Below are 17,756 nucleotides of genomic sequence, written 5' to 3' on the forward strand. Positions count from 1 at the left end.
CTTCATCGATGCAAATCCTGACACATCACTGTCAACGCTGGCAACTGCTTTGTCGGGGTGGGAACGGGAACCTCCTGGTAGACTCTACCTAACTGTCCTTCCACGACAGGGCCAGGTTCTTTCTGAAAAGCTGATCGGCGATAGGACTGAACCCACGCCCCAGCAACAAAATAAATAGAGATACTTCACATCTGAGCTGAAAATACTGGAAAAGGTATTTAAGTTTGTGGTGAAGTCCCTGGCACAGCGTGGTGACAGCTCAGCTTCTGCGGCCCCGGGACCCAGCACCTGCTGCCTGGTTCGTGTCCCCCGGGCTCGAGCTCTGTCCCTACCCCCTTCTCTCTTGGGCAGTCGTTTCTCAGAGCCCCGGATTTGGTTCCCCCTGTTGTCAAGGTATTCAAATGACCAACGCTTTAACAGTGGCCATTAATGTCTAAAATTCCACTGGCAACCAGTGCCCCCGCCAAAACCTGGGCGGGAACCAAAAATATTTATATTTGAGGCTGTAGGTTTCATATTTTTAGTAAGCTTGAACTTCAACCAAAAAAGTGTCCCTGAAGTAAGGACTCAACCAAACGAGTATTTATGCTGAAAATGGGTTCTCTCCTATAATGCAAAGGAACAGCGTTTTTTCCAACAAAAATGAGATTACTGTCTAATAAGTCAATCGTGAGACTGTAAACACACGTTTGCTGTCCAGTCAGTAAGCTGCTCACCTCCAGGTACAGCTTCTGCCCTGCATGGCGGATGCACCTTCAGGAACGGCAACTGGCATTTGCTGATAAGCATCATTAAGAAGCTAAACGTAGGGTGTTCCCCAGAAATTAGAATTATATGCAAAACATACTCCATTCTGTTAGTTTGGTAAGGATTAATTCCACTTTGAGTAGCTTTATTCTATTTATTTTGAGTTACCTAAGAGGTTTTTTATTTGTTTTTGTAAAAATGAATAGGAAAATAGAATTGTTAAAACAAATTCTATTTCCAGGGGTGCCTGGGTGGCTCTGTTGGTTGGGTGCCCGACTTCAGCTCAGATTATGATCTCACAGTTGGTGGGTTGGAGCCTCGCCTAGGGCTCTGTGCGAACAGCTCGGAACCTGGGGCCTGCTTCGGGTCCTCTGTCCCACTCTCTCTCTCTGCCCTTCCCCTGCTCACCTGCTCTCTCTCGCTCTCTCTCAAAAATAAACAAACATTAAAAAAATATATCTATTTCCAGACATTTCTATTGCATTTAACTACTGTAAGGCAGTAATTCTACACTGCCAAAATTTCAAACAGGACAAAATATTAACTACTGATAGTGAATCTTTATTAGGGGGAAGAGACAACTGCTCAGTTCCAGGCTGTGCTGTCGGTGGCTTCTACTAAGTTACCCATCAGATAACACAGCACATTCTAGAGCTGCGCTGTCCAACATGGTAGCCACAGCTAGGTGTGACCACTGTAATTTCAATTAATTAAAATTTAAAATTCCAAGCCTTGGTCACACTTGCCACATTTTCACGTTTGGTAGCCACGTGCGACCAGTGACCAGCAACCTAAACGGCACAGATCCCGAGCACTTCCCTCGCCCCCGTCACCGAACTGCGGCTCCAGACAGAGCACAGAGCCTGGCAACTGGCTTAGCCCAGCACCTGGAAGAGTGCATCGCACACGTTTAAAACACCCTTATTTAAGTTATAAATACAAATAAAAGCCTCATAAAGCAGATTTAAACAACAGCCTGTATCATACACAATTCCAGCAGCTGGTTACGAAAGTATTTTAGGGGCACCTGGGTGGCTCAGTCAGTTAAGCATCCAACTCTTGATTTCGGCTCAGGTCATGATCTCACAGCTCATGGGATCAAGCCGTGAACAGTCATGCTGTTAGTGTGGAGCCTGCCTGGGATTCTCTCTTTCCCTCTCTCTCTCTCTCTCTGCCGCTCACCCACTTCTTCTCTCTCTCTCAAAGCAAACATTTAAAAAAATATATATATATATATATACATGTAAAATATATATATATACATGTAAAATATATATATATATATATATATTATATATATATATATATATATATTTTAAAGTATTTTAAAAGTGCAGCTTGGGGCGCCTGGGTGGCTCAGTCGGTTGGGCGTCCGACTTCGGCTCAGGTCACGATCTCGCGGTCCGTGAGTTCGAGCCCCGCGTCGGGCTCTGGGCTGATGGCTCAGAGCCTGGAGCCTGCTTCCGATTCTGTGTCTCCCTCTCTCTCTGCCCCTCCCCCGTTCATGCTCTGTCTCTGTCTCAAAAATAAATAAAACGTTAAAAAAAAATTTAAAAAAAAAAGTGCAGCTTAAATGGAAGCACACAAATAAACAGAAATGGGACATAATGGTTAGAAAATGTGAAAGTCCCCCAAAGAAAAAATGGCTACAGACTGATTTCTTTAAAAGTACCAAAAGGGGGGAACCTGGGTGGCTCAGTCGGTTGAACATCTGACTTCGGCTCAGGTCATGATCTTGTGGCTTGTGAGTTTAAGCCCCACGTTGGGCTCTGTGCTGACAGCTCGGAGCCTGGAGCCTGCTTCGGATTCTATGTCTCCCTTTCTCTCTGCCCCTCCCCGCTCATGCTCTCTCTCTCTCAAAAATAAACAAAAATTAAGAAAAAACAAAAAAATAAAAGTACCAAAAGGACATCAACTGGGTTTTTCAAAAACTGTGCTTTGAAAGTACAACTTGATGAAATGAAAAACTCAGCTGGGTGGTCAACATTAGAACCCTGCCGCCTGTGTACTGTCAGTAAGGGACCGGGGTCAGCTGTGTGCTCCATCACAAAGAGGCCTCAGATCTCCTTGGGTGAACACACACAACTTGAACATATCATCTGGCTTCCAACTGTCAGATCCTCAGCACTGCACAGCTTGGAAACGCCGAGGAAAAACTATCCAACGAAAAGGCTCGGTCACGTTATGACACAGAGTACCGATTTTAACTATAATATTTCTGAACGTTACAACCAAATTATTGTAGGCATGGACATAATCTGCTTATCAGATTGAATTGAGACTAGTCTCTTAAAACAATGAGAAAATTATTCCCTGTTTTATGATGATCAAAATAGGCCCTTTCAAAGAAAATTTAAATGGATATCAAAATTCTACCACAGAAATATAGCAAATGAACATCTGTGTGTATGGTCAGTAAAATGGTAAATTCAGAGTATAAATAGTAAAAAAAAAAAAAAAAAAAAAAAAAAAAGCCAGACATTTGGCGTCTCCTATAATCGGTTAAGACGATTCAAAAAATAAAGCACTTTAATTGAAAGTTAGATTCAATTTAGTAATATAAAAATTTAGGAAGATTATGAGTCTAACCAATTCAAAATTTCAAAAAAATCTCGATGGGAGGTAGTTAATAAATAGAGCTCCACTGAGATCATACTTTGTCCACTGGAACTCCCTTGTACCCGTAAAACCTTTTGGATATGTAATTTAAAACAATACCTTTTCCACATTAGAATTTTACAACCCAGGTCTCAGCTAAAAATTTCAATGTGTGGAAAATCCAAGCATCATAACCACTACTAAAGATTTAACCAACATCATATTTCTTCTGGATATGAAGCTGAGAATATTTGTACTAGCATACTAATGAATTATAAGCAAAAACAGGAATTCAGAACATAACAGGATATAAGCAAAAAACCCAGTTGTGCAGCCAAATTAAAATAAAAGCAGTATGTAAAAAACAGTTTTAATAATACCATTCAAGTATTTAAAATCTCTTTCCAGGTAATTCAAGAGAGAGGATGAAAACTGTTCACAGGGCCCTCCCGACCCCACACAGCCGACAAACTCACCATCTTTAAAATCGCCCCGTACAGCCGCAGGAGCACTTTCCGAGGCTCGTCACCAATGGTGGCCACGGTGTCAGGTAAGGAGCACTGGAACAGCATGTTACTGAGGCCACCTCTGTTGGAAGTAAGAGGACAGTAAGCATCAGTATTTTCAAGGTCAGCTAAACCTTCTTGGGCAACTATGGATGAGAAATCGGGGTCCCACGGGAACGGTTCTCATCGAAGTCTCCATCAGCTCTTAGGATACACGCGATACCAATGACAGGCTCCACGGTTTTTAGACCAATTCAGTCATATTAAAAACAGGCAAATTCCCAACGTATTCTTCTTAGATTAGCGCTGGGGGGGTGGGGGGGTAGTTTTGTCTAAACTGCATGTGTGCGCCTGCACACGGTCGGTGCCTCTAGGGAATGACCTGGATGGAAGAGAACCCCCTGCAGCACTGGGAATAGAGGAAATCCCAGATGTTCTCTCAGGCCCATGTTCTTCCATGATCCGAAATTTCCATTATATTCCCACAACGAGCAGGTTAAAATCTCGGGGCAATACTTAAACCACCTCCCCCAGGACCTTCCACTGGAAGTACATGTAGTTTCATGTTCTTAAAAATCCCTCAACTGGGGGTACCCCGGGGGTGTCAGTCGGTTGAGTGTCTAACTCTTGACTCCGGCTCAGGTCATGATCTCACAGTTTGTGAGTTCCAGCCCCGCATCGGGCTCTGTGCTGACAGCTTGGAGCCTGGAGCCTGCTTGGGATTCTGTGTCTCCTTCTCTCTCTGTCTCTCTCTCTCTCTCTCTCACAAAAATAAACATTAAAAAAAAATTTTTTTTTTTTTGATTCGCAACGTAACTGGTCCTTGGAGCACTCAGTGGAAATGGGACATCTCAGTACCCTGAAGCTTGCACTCTATGAGAGAGACAAGAAACAAGTCACAGGGGTCATTTAAAACAGGAAAGGAACTGCCTTTGGGACAACGCACCTGCCCAGGTTGGACATGATCAGGTACAGAAGCAGAAGGTTAGCGAACGGAGGAATCGAGCTCAATGAAGGCATACGAAATACAAGAAGCAACCCATCTGCAGCAGACTTCAGAGTCCCTCGGCCCTAGTTTTATCCACCTGGCAAATCTTAAGGAACCATTCCGTAAGTACAGCCCTCTGCCGGGAGCCAGGGTAACATAAACCTCGACTGTGTTCTGGGCCTCGCCCTCAAGAAACATCCTCTCTGGCGAAGGAAGCAGACATAAAACTGTCCGAATTCAAAGTCACAGGGCAGTGCGGGAGGCTACATGCTGCAGCAACGTCCACACCTGCCTCGCAGAGGCTGCGGTATCTCGTGGCAGTAGGTGCAACTCTGGGAGGAAAAGTGACCAGCAGACCGAACCACAGTTTCTAGAAGGATATCTCCTGGTCACAGGAGTCCCCAGCTCTCTCCCTGCTCCAGTCAAGCTACGCTCCCCAAGTGAGGCAGAACACAAACCTAATTTACACCGTCATGTGCACAATTACACAGGTATCACGAGCACACAATGACCGGGGCCGCCAAGAGCTACAAGATACGGACCAGGAGGCCGTGTGGGGCGGAAAGAGAACGGGGAGAAATTTTCATCTGGGGGTTCGTGTTGGCAGATTGACGTTAACTAGCAATTTCGGAATTTCAGCTGTGGCATTCTCCTCCCTTTCCTCGGTAAGCAAAGCCAGATTTTAGGCAGGCAGCAACGCGCCCGCCACGAAGACCGCATTTACCAGCTGCCTTTACAGGTACGTGTGCCCATGAGACCGGGTGCTGACAAATACAACATGAGAGGAGGTGTTTGTGCGACTTGTGGAGGTCAACTTAAAACACACGCACGGGCCTTGCCCCTTTCTCCCCGTCCTTTCTCCTGCCGTCTGACACGGGAGACGGTGGCGTGTCAAGTGGTGACTAAGCTCTGGCCTCTGAGTCCATATCCACCCTGCAGTTCTCCATTGTGGTGCCGGGCTGGAGCTCCACCGGTTACAAATCTCCTTTGCCAGCTGCTCCCAGTTAGGTCCGGCCAGCGGGGGTCCTGCAGGGAGGCAGGAAGGCAGGAGGAGGGAGATGTTGCGTCTGCCGGCTCTTCTTCTCCGAGCGCGGCGGGAGCAACACCGGAATCACCCAGGGTACCAGCTCGCAGGCCTGGGCCCCGGCTCCGGGCGGGGGGCCCTGCAAGTTCTCAGATCCAGTAGCAGCCCAGCAGCGCCCTCTCCACGGGGGCTGGGGGTTCCAGCCCCAGGGTCTCGTAACCTCAACCTCTTCCTTCTGTCCCTCAGCCCAGGGAAGGGGCTGCTTCCTGCGGTTCTGTGTGCCACTGGGTCCCATTTTTGCTTTTTGCGTTCTCCGATACCTGTTCAGCCGATTCCCAATTCCCTATATTAAATTCTCTATGTTGAAATGTCTAGTGTTGTTTCCGCTTTTCTTGCCGGGATCTCGCCAGGCACATACAGCCAGAGCTTCAGCGGTTTCTTGGATCACGTCCTAGGACTGGCAGAGTAGTTAGCTGCAAGGAACCCGCATCCCCATCAAGCCCACGGAGCTGCCACACCTGCCCAGCCTGTCCACCTTTGTGTCCCTTTACACAAAAGGGAAATAAATCTCTGTGTTAAGTCATTGTTACTCTGGGGTTTTCCGTTAGAAGCGGCTAAACCTAGTACCAACCCATCCAGCTGGTCACACATCCACTTAATCGTGTTCTCCCCATCTGGAAACTCCTTACTCTGCTAAAAACTACCTCCTTACGGTTTCAGACCAAGTTCAAAGCCCAACCTCCTCAAGAAGCTTTCCCCATCTTCCATGCTAGCTCCTTGAAGGCAGGGGGAATATCTCTCTTCAATACTCAAGGTAGTGACTCCCAATGGTCAGTGCTCAATAAAGCTTCTCTGAAGATGACAATAACCAACAGCACTCTTGTCCCACTGAGTGTCTCTTCTCCAATTCCCTCCTGTCATGTTCACTGTCCTACTAGGTCTAGTGGGTTAGGCGTGGCTCCCTGACTAATGAGACCGTAGGCCCCCTAAGAGACAGTCCCGGGAGAAGGCATCATGCTGCAAGAAAGACCACTGGCTTCAGAGCCAGGGCTTCAAATCCCAGTTCTGCCGCTTACTGTGGCAGCTGTGTGGTCTTGGGCACCTCGCTAAATCTCTCTGAGCCTCAGACTCACCCCTCTGGAAAAGACTTGCACTTTCTTTAGTCATTTTAAGAGCTCCATGGGGCACCTGGGTGGCTCAGTTGGTGAAGCGTCTGACTCTTGATTTTGGCTCAGGTCATGATCTCATAGTTTGTGAGTTCAAGCCCCACACTGGGTTCCATGTTGACAGTGTGGAGCCTGCTGGAGATTCTCTTTCTCCCTCTCTCTACCCCTTCCCCACGTGCTTTCTCTCTCAAAATAAATACACTTAAAAAAAAGAGAGAGAGAGAGAGAGCGCGCTTCTTGGGCTGCAGCGTTCAACAGGTGAGCTCAGTTCACTCTCCCTGCAGTCCGGCAGGGTGGATGCTGATCCTGCCGCCCATTCATAGATGGGGAGACCAAACAGAGTGGGGGAGCACCAGGTGTCATGCTAAGCACATAGTAGGTGCTGTGCCAGCCATACAATCCCAAGAGCCTTACATCAGGATGAATCTGTACAAACTTGCATAAAACAAAGGTCTTTGTTTCCTGTGGCTGCCGTAACATACGACCACACACTTCATGGCTTAAAACAACACAAACTTATCTTACAGTTCTGGAGTTCAGATGCCAGGAAATAGGTCTTATGTGGCTAAAATCAAGATGTCGGCAGGGCTGAATATCAAAGGGATATACCACATTCCACGAAATACATACAAAATGACTAAAAACAGATTGAGCTAGTTGAATTTCAAAGGACAGTGTTGGGCGGGGGGGGGTGGGGGGGGGGTGGGGGGGGTGGGGATGAAGAACTGGATGTGTAACCCGGGGACAGAGTTTCAGACCAGGAAGACGAAAGTGTTCCTGGGATGGATAGTGGCGACGGCTGCACGACAGTGCAAGCATCCTTAATTCCACTGACCTGCACACTTGAAAATGGTTAAAAGGAGTAAATTTCACGCTGTGTATACTTCACCACAATGTTTTATCTTTTTAAAGCTTCTTCAATTTCTCCGTCCAACATGGGGCTCAAACTCACAACCCCGAGGTCAAGAGTTGCCCGCTCTTCCAACTGAGCCAGCCAGGCGCCCCTCACAATGTTTTTAAAAACGAATGAAGTATTGACACCTGCTATGACATACATGAATCTTAAACACATTATGCTCAGTGAAGGGTGCGTGGGTAGTTCAGTTGGTTGAGCGTCCGACTTCAGCTCAGGCCATAATCTAGCAGTTCATGAGTTCGAGCCCCGCACTGGGCTCTGTGCTGACGACTCGGAGCCTGGAGTCTGCTTTGGATTCTGTGTCTCCCTCTCTCTCTGCCCCTCCCTGGCTCTCACTCTCTCTCTCAAAAATAAACATTTGAAAAAAAAACATTATGCTAGGTGAAAGAAACCAGTCACATATTATGTGATTCCATTCATACAAAATGTCCAGAACCAGGAAATTTATAGACAGAAAGTAGATCCGTGAGTGCCTAGGGCTGAAGGGGCCAGCGTTTCCTTCCAAGATGATGGAAAATGTTCTAAAATTGGCTGTGGGAGGGGCACCTGGGTGGCTCAGTCAGTTGAGCATCTGACTTCAGCTCAAGTCATGATCTCACAGTTCATGAGTTCAAGCCCCACATTAGGCACACTGCTGTCGGCAGAGAGCCCGCTTCGGATCCTCTGTCCCTCTCTCCCTGCGCCGCCCCCCACCCCCCCGCCCTGCTTGCAGTCTCTCAAAAGTGAATAAGACATTTTTTTAAAAGGTAGCTATTTTTACAAAGGACTATGGGATGACGGTTGCCCATACCTGCGAATATACCAACCGATACATATGCTTTGAATGGGTGAATTGTATGGTATGTGAACTATATGTCAATAAAGCACTTTTTGAAAAAGAAAAATGGCTTTTTTCCTATGGAATGATTTTCCCCTAACCAATTAAAAACTTGAATGTGTTTCTACAGAAACAATATTTCCCACATGTAAACAAAAGTCATATTTAAGAACTTTTTCAGTATCTTATTTAACAGAAAACAATCATGAGTACCTAGGAATCTTCACAAGAATAAAGACCTCTTTTCCCAAAAAGGCAAATCAGTTGCCACCCCAGTGAGGGAAGAAGACAGACCAGGGGAACCCAAGGCTCGGACTTCCCCCAAGTGAACCTTGAAGCACACGGAAAGGTGTGGAGAGGATTGAGGGAGCCTTGACCTTTCTTCTCAACTCAGGGCAACGCCTCTAATGGGCAGCTTATCAGAACCGCCCAGCCACACAGGCTCCTGGCTACCAGGCGAGAGAACAGGCATTCCATCAGTTAAAAGCCCTCGTTTTCCTTCCTGTCACACACTCTTGAGACTTCAGTCAACAGCGGGAGCAAACAGATGAGCTACTGTTCTAAACTGTGTGACTCATTTCAAAGTTTAATCCCGTACTCCTAGAGGAGGCAGGCCAGCCAGCTGGGCCAGAAACAAGCCCACAACCTGGAAACCCTTCATCTCCTGAATTATCTGTAGCCCCTGTTGCTCAATAGGCTGTAGCGGGAGGAAGTAAACCGTTGGTTATTTTGTAGTGACTAGCAAGATAAAGGAAACAAGGTCATTACCACGGATGACCCAAACCGGGAGAAACCACGTAGACAAAAACCCAGTTACCAACGGAGCCAAACAACACAACAAGGAACAAGAAGATATGTTGGGAAGATATGCCCTAGACATGGTAGCAAGACTACAACAGCCCAATGACCGTATAATTTGTCGAGATATTCTCCAAAGTAAAATCCCAGAAACTCTCCAGGCTTCAAACAAGTGGCAGAACAGCTCTCTGAGAAACGTACGTGTCATAGTCAAACTCTGGGGACACTCAAGTAAGCAAAAATATCAACTCAAACAAAACGAACACATTCATTTCGCAGTCGACACATGGAAGCGACCCACAGCAGGTAGCAACCTGGACGGCGCCGCTGGCGGGCACCCTCACCAGGCCGCGTGCCCGTAACCCATCCCGCGCGCAGGCCTCTAACACAGAGCCAACGGACCAACGGGTGGAACAAAGTGCTTAAATCAGACATTAAAATAACCATCTCAATTTCTCTTGATATACAGCTAATCAAGAAACAACTCACAACGAAGAACAGCGACTTCTCTAATGGCAGCACACGTGGAAACACAAAGGATAGAAAAGCCACGCAGTAACAAAGCAAAGAAACCCCCACCAAGCTGAAGCCCGATGGCTAAGGGGTTTCTGTGCTAAAGAAAGTAGTTTGTGAAAACAAAGCCACACAGCAGCCCCTTTCTAGAAAGCAGCACTGTGCTGCTTCCATCACACTGGCTCTGAAGGTCGACCTCCCCACCACAAGCAATAAAGAACTCAGGTGACCTGGGCATGTTTTTAAAGACGCAGGTTTTATCAGTGTTACCGGACCAACTAAAGGAGCCTGCTTATGACGTGCAGTAAATTGTGTGCCTTTCGGATTTCAGAATTCGTGTTCCAAAAAATCTTGTTAATACGGATCTTAAAGACTCCCAAAATAAGAAATATAACAAGTTACCCAAAGTCTATCACTCGAACATGACGACTTTGAACATTCTGGGTTGTTGTTTTGTTTTTTAAGTAGGCTCCATGCCCAACATGGGGCGTGAACTCAGGATCCTGAGATCAAGAGTCACATGCTCTATCCACCGAGCCAGCCAGGCGCCCCTACACATTCTGGGTTTTTTATTTGCCATTTTCCTAAGCTCCTCTTTTCCTACTTCTTTCTTGTTATTAAAATTAGGACCACACTCTAATGTTCCTTTTCCATTTATATTACGAACATTTTCCATCAATTCATCATTAAAAACACAATTTTTAATCATGCATACAATTTCATCTTAAAGACCGAGCATGGTTTATTTAGCCAAGGGCGGACTGCTGGAGACGGCGGGCTTCTACGTAACTGTTTACTTCTATTCATAACTCTATAGTATGGACACCTGTACATCAACCTTTCTGCACAATCTGACGAGACCCTTTAGTTACAGCTGGTTTTTCTGGGTCAAAGGACACTAACATCTTAAAATTCTTGCTGCCCATTGCCAAAGTATCCTACATATAAGCCACTCACTCGTCCTCGCCTGTTAGCACATCACAACTCCTGCCTCACAGTCTTGACTGACTTATCAATGAAAAATTGATATATCAAAATATTACTTTCTAGAAACATCAATTTGCTAGCGAGAACTTATTTTTTTAAGGCTACAATATACATGAAGTTAACAAAGGCTACGAAAAATTTTAAAGTTAAAAAACTTGCAGAGGAAACATTTGTAGGTACATCAATACAGACCAAAAAAGTTATTAAATAAACTATAAAACACGCTGAGAGCCAGCAGCTTTATTTAAATGACTTCTTGGCAACAAGCATCAATGATTTTCCCCCAAACTGATAAATGTCAACTCACTACTCTCCCCAGAAAGCCATAAAATTAATTGCACTAACCACTGTGAGGAGAAGAGAAAATCAGAAAATGTAAACTAGCAGTTAATCTAAAAATTTAGTTGACTCAGAAATGGGTCAAAGATACTATGTCACAGTAGGCAACATACTAATCAACAATTGCTTTTTTTTATCAACAATTATTAAAAAGAGCCTTGAGAAGCCCTACAAAACCATTTCAAAACAGAAACCACTCCATGTAACACTAACATCTGGTATCTGATGCTACGGGCTCTCAAAGTTCCTTATGGCAAAAAACATCAACCATGCCTTCTTGGCATGAAAGGTCTTCCCGCCATAGAAGCCTACATGGCAACAGGTTCCATGTAGTCAGATACGAACCACAATATCCCCAAACACACAGGATTACTAATTCTCCTACATGTCAGCTATTCTATTACAACTCCACCTACCACAAAAAATACTCTAATGCTTGGGGCGCCTGGGTGGCTCAGTCGGTTAAGCGTCCAACTTCGGCTCAGGTCATGATCTCACAGTTTGTGGGTTCAAGCCCTGCGTCGGGCTCTGTGCTGATGGCTCGGAGCCTGGAGCCTGCTTCGGATTCTGTGTCTCCCTCTCTCTCTGCCCCTCCCCTGCTCGTGCTCTGTCTCTCTCTGTCTCAAAAATAAACAAAACATTAAAAAAAAATTTTTTTTTAATACTCTAATGCTTTAGCACTTAAACCACACAGGTTATATAAGATTTCTATTATAAAGACCTGATCTTTAGATCACAATCTTATTTCAGGATGAAACAAAGAGAATTTTAACACCAATTCAGAATGATGGTTATTTCTGGGCAAAGGAAGGAACCTGAGGCCAATTAAGCAGAGTGTTCCAATTTGATAAAGTTCCTCTACTTTTGAATTCTTTACTACTTTCTAAATGTTTGTAATTTTTTTTTTTTAATTTTTTTTTTTTTTTTAACCTTTATTCATTTTTGAGACAGAGAGAGACAGAGCATGAACAGGGGAGGAGCAGAGAGAGAGGGAGACACAGAATCTGAAACAGGCTCCAGGCTCTGAGCTGTCAGCACAGAGCCCGATGCGGGGCTCGAACTCACGGACCATGAGATCATGACCTGAGCCGAAGTCGGACGCTTAACCGACCAAGCCACCCAGGCGCCCCTAAATGTTTGTAATTTTTAATTAAGAGCTTATGTCACATACTTCATGGCATCTAATACACAATCAACAGCATACACTGTAACAAACTCTTCTCAAAAAATCAGTTGGCAATTTAGGGTATATATAAAACCGAGACCGTAGGTAGCAGGAAAACATGGTGCTGGTAAAGATCACAACGGGTCAAAGCAACAACAATCTTGGGTATCCTCTCAATCACAATGGAGAATATCTGTTGGGGTCTATGGAGATTCTCTTTGACAGAGGCTTCAAAAGATCAGTGACATCTTCAAAAGGTTAAATATCAAGTCACCACCTGACCCAGCCGTTCCACTCCTAAGACATATACACCCAAAAGAACTGAAAACATATGTCCTCACAAAAACTGTACGCGATGTCCCCAATAGCCAAAAAATGGAAAAACTCAAATGTCTACCCACTGATGAATGAATAAACGAGCTGTGGAATATCATGCAACAGAATACTGTTCAACCACAAAAAGGAACAAAGTACTGATACATGCTACAACATGAACAAACACTGAAAACATTATACTAAGTGAAAGAAACGGTCACAAAGTCCACACATGTTGTAGGACCCTACCTGTCCATAAGATGTTAAATAGATTAGTGGTCGTCAGGAGCTAAGAAGGGGAGCATGGAGACAGACTGCTATAATGGTACAGGATTTATTTCTGGGGTGATGAAAATGTTCTGAAAAGACAGTGGTGACTGAACCCTTTAAAAATACTAAAAACCACTGAACTGTGCAATTTAAAAGGGTGCACTTTATGGTATCCTAATAAAGCTGTTATTTTTCTCTTTAAACCAGTGATAACCGACTTGCCTTAAGTAGTTCACTGTGGACTGAACATTCATGGATTTATCTGAACCATCCTCTTAATATTAAACTTCGGTGTCTTAACTACGGCCACCATCATTTGGTTAAAATCTGCTCCCAACGACTGAACACTTCCAGTGGAACTGGAAGACCCTAAGAGCAATCAAGCTCTGGTTTTCGGATCTGGAAAAAGAAACATCAGTAAGAGCTGCAGAATGAGAAAGTTACCCAGTTTCCGGAAACCTCTCCACGGCTGTTCTGAGTCCCAGCTTCACATGTCCATTCTTACTCTTGCCCCACCACTGCCACCAGGGGTCCTTTCCTCTCTGGTCCTGGCCAGATACTTCTTTTCTCCTCCCCACAGATCTTTTTTGCCACTTTTCCTTCCTCCCTTCAAGTCTGAGGCCAGTAGGAGAGGACTCTCACACAGACACAGAACCCAGCACCTTCTCTTCTCCCCCTCTCCCACTGCCGGGGTTCCACCGTCCTGGCACCCAGGACACTGTAAAAACAGTCAAGAGAAACATTCCAGAATAAAGTCCAGGGAATGGAGGTTTGCTAACACCCACCACTCTTGCCCTTTGCCCTCCTCCTACAGACTCCCATGCTGTCCACACTCTCCTGGCTTTTCAAAGTCTTCAACTTCTGCCTTAGTAGCTATGGCCATCTCCCCCCGAGGGGGCTTCCGCAGCACATCATCCTGAATTCCGCCACTGAGCCAGCTGGCCAAATGCAAAGGCAGGAAAAGGAAGAGAGTCAGACAGGAAGACTCAGAAAAGATGGCATTTTCAATAGCACATGGGCAGGGAAAAGTCAAACTACAACCATTACTTTAGGCATGAGTTGCCTGCCCACTGATCATACACACGCCCTGCAGAACCCTAGGCTTCTTTATTCACAGTCCACAAATGGACGAAGGGCCACCCATACACCAGATCTGTCTGCAGTTTTCATTAGTGACGTGGGGTCCCTGAAAAGGGTCAGAGACACCTGCAAGATTCTTGGGCTTCCCCACATGCCCCTGCTCTCAATGTACACAAATGTCACCTGGTCCCGGACTGTCACAGGATGTGTGCCCGCACAGGTCTCTAACGCTCAGGCGTATCTGATTGGATGTGAGGGTGGCAATATCTTTTGGTTATTACCGATCTCAAACACAGGACTGAGCAACACACTCACGGTCATCCGGAGTCCTTGGATACCTGCGCACATACCTGACAAGCAACGGGTGCTGTCATACGGAGCGACTGATCACAAAAAAGCTGGGCAATAACAGGGACAGGAGAACATAACCTCCTGCCAAAACTGAAGCGCGTATCTGAGTGAATATTAGAAAGAACCATCACACTGTGTGGGAACTGCAATGGGAAGGAGACTAGAAGATCAGACAGGAGGCTGATTATTCACACCATTAATTAACACTTTCACTTCCAGCAAACTACTCAACCTCTCTGGGACCCCGGGGCTAAGAACACCTCTCTCCTAGGACCGCTACCCAGATTAACTGAGATGAATGTGATCAATATAGTATCTGGCAATAGTAGGCACTTCATACATGCAATCTTTTTATTAGAATATCACCTTAGAAAACAGAAGCTCTGGTATTTGAACTATCATGAAAATATCAGAATAATATTTAAGTTAAAATATATCATGTCCCTACTTAAAAGAATAAGACAGCTCAATAAATACCAATATAAAACGATCTCTGAGATATAGTGCTGCTCTCAGCACACACAAAAAAGGTGATCTATTGTAAGTTCACATTTTTTTTTTATTGTAAGTTTTAAAGAGGAGGAGGAGGCTACATATTCGTAGCCCCCTGCACACTGCCTGGCCCAGAGCAGCTCTCAATATTTGTTGAAAGAATGAGTACACCCAAATATACTAACACATGCGAAGCATCTCTCTGGAAGAATGTTTAAGAACCTAAGAACGTTGCTTGCTCTAGAGAGGAGCACTGGGGCCAGAGGTGACAGAAAGAATTACGGCACACCCCTTCATGTCTGAATTTGAAAACCAGTACGCAGATTACCTACTCAAAAAAAAAATTTTTTTAACAACATGAACAAAAATAACCCTTGTTCTTTCCCATTGTCTTCTGTAATCACTTCACAAAGAAAAGGAATGCTCAGGGAGGGAGCTAGCCCACTTGATTGAACTTCCTGGTTAATCGTCAAGTAGGTACGAAGAAGTATCATCCTAACCACAAGACAATTACAGGTTAACGGAACATTCTTGTTGAAAATCTAAAATTCCTTCATACCTCCCTCCATTCCTGCCTTAAATATAACTTGCAAATATGATGTAGCTATTAATGATCTGAGCCCCTTGCTGATCTAAACATGAAATATCACTGCAGAACTAGAGAGGCAAGAACAACAAGGGAACTCAGACCTGAGTGGCTTCCAAAGCACAACAGGGAATGTTTTTAACTCTTAGATAATCTTGCATCTTCTTACTTTTACATTTTCTTTTAAAAGAATGAGATAAACAAGTCACCGAAATGAAAAGTACAGCAGAGAATACAGAGTCAATAATATTATAATAACATTTTTTAGTGACAGATGGAGACCACACCTATCATGGTGAGCACTGAATAATGTGCACAATTGTTGAATCTTATGTTGTACACCTGTATGTTAATTATACTTCAATAAAAAACAAAACTTTCTCATAAAAGAAAAGAGTATTAAAGCAGAAGAACCCAGAGATACCATTTAAACCATAACTTCTCAAACTCTCCCATCAAAGTGTTTCGAATGCCAGGTAAGAAACACGTTTGCTTTCTCCTAAGTGCAAACTTTTATATACATATCCAGGCAGCATTTTCTCTTCTGCTCCATAATATACCATTTTTCTGTTTTAACAAACACAGCTGGTCAATGCAAACTACTCTCTGAATCTGTTAATACAATTAGCTTTCTGGGGAGATTTATAAGATTACACGGTGGCCGGAGTACTAACATAGGTATTCTAGTTTGATAAGCACAAATCTAACCCTTTACTTGATTTTATGGACAAGAGAGTAGTTAAAAAAAAAAAAAAAAAAAAAAAGAATAAGGAAAATTTTCAGTAAATTGGGCCCCAGCTCATCGAGCTTTTACTGCAAACTTCGTGCCTCAAGTCACATAACAGATAATATTCTGGGTGCTTTTCAGGATTGTTATGCCCAGGCCTCCTTTTCAGCCCTGCATTTCCTGATGGCCTTTAACACAGCCTAAATGTTTTTTATCCATTATCTATAATAAGAGCTCATCTGCTTCTTGATTAATTTTCCAACCCTCAACTTCAGAGAACTAGGTATTCTTCTCCCCCAACTTGTCTTTCTCTACATCAGCTCCATTGTTCCAGAGCTGGTAGCACACCCCTTTCCAACAGAAGTCTAGGCTGCTAGACAGTAAAGCAGCTCAGGGAGATTTATATGTTACCTACACCCCGGGGCAAGTCCGCAAAACCCCAAAACCCGGCAGTGCACAAAAGAAATCAAGTTCCTCTTAATTTGCTACTAGGCCCTCACCATTCGAACAGGCTACTCTAACATGTAGCCATAAAGCACAATTAATTCCCGGACGTAATATACTGGCAAAGTGTAAATCGTCAAGGAAGGGGAGAGAAAATGGACACTTCTCCACTACGAGGTAAATGAGACAAGGCCACTGACGTCACCGTTTGGGGCACAGCTGTTTTTCACCTGGGAGGCCAGCGGTGGCCGAAGTGCTCCCCTTTGAAACACAGGGAACAAGTCGCTTGAAGTGACCCCACCATACGAAGAGGAAGCAAGGGAAGGCGGTTACTGCTGCCACAGCTGGAAAGTTACCCCTCTGCTTTCTCCTGTCCGGACCGTCACGTGGGACAGGACAGTGCTGCCCGGAAGCTCCTCACCCCCTCTCCAGGCATAAAGTCACAGGAGCGAGCTGTCATCTTGGTTCTACAGCACAAACAGAGGAAACAAAGGCCACTTCGCAAATCTGTCCAGACTCTCCGCCCACCTTGCCAAAAGCATCGAATGCTACCATCAGCTGTTGGCCACGAAAACTGTTATGCAATTTTTTGGTTGCTCTGTAAAGTTCACACAGCGTGTTAAACACACTCTACATGTGAAAGGAAGTCAAGGGGTGTCTGCACGTGACTCGTGATGTCACAATTGTGAGTTCGAGCCCCACACTGGGTGTAGAAATTACTTAAAATAATAAAATGGAGGAGGAGGAGGGAGGGGGGAGGAGGGGAAGAAGAGAAAGAAGAGGAGGAGGAGGAGGAGGAGGAGGAGGAGGAGGAGGAGGAGGAAGGGGCCCCTGGGTGGCTCAGGTGGTGGCTCACCAATTCTTGGTGTGGCTCAGGTCATGATCTCACAGTTCATGGGTTCAAGCCCCATGTTGGGCTCTGCACTA

General features: G+C 44.9%; 1 protein-coding gene across 7 annotated transcripts in view; it reads right to left on the reverse strand.

Moving 5' to 3' along the window:
* Window positions 1-17,756, reverse strand: part of CHKA (choline kinase alpha) — a 61,706-nt gene that overhangs the window by 32,130 nt on the left and 11,820 nt on the right. For all 7 annotated transcript variants that reach the window (XM_042904811.1, XM_042904809.1, XM_042904807.1 and 4 more), the window contains one exon: window positions 3,822-3,933. In XM_042904811.1, coding sequence (XP_042760745.1) covers window positions 3,822-3,933 — 112 coding nt within the window. The remainder of the gene's footprint in view (window positions 1-3,821; window positions 3,934-17,756) is intronic.

The sequence above is a fragment of the Panthera leo genome, chromosome D1, assembly GCF_018350215.1.
Source record: "Panthera leo isolate Ple1 chromosome D1, P.leo_Ple1_pat1.1, whole genome shotgun sequence".
Classification (NCBI taxonomy): domain Eukaryota; kingdom Metazoa; phylum Chordata; class Mammalia; order Carnivora; family Felidae; genus Panthera; species Panthera leo.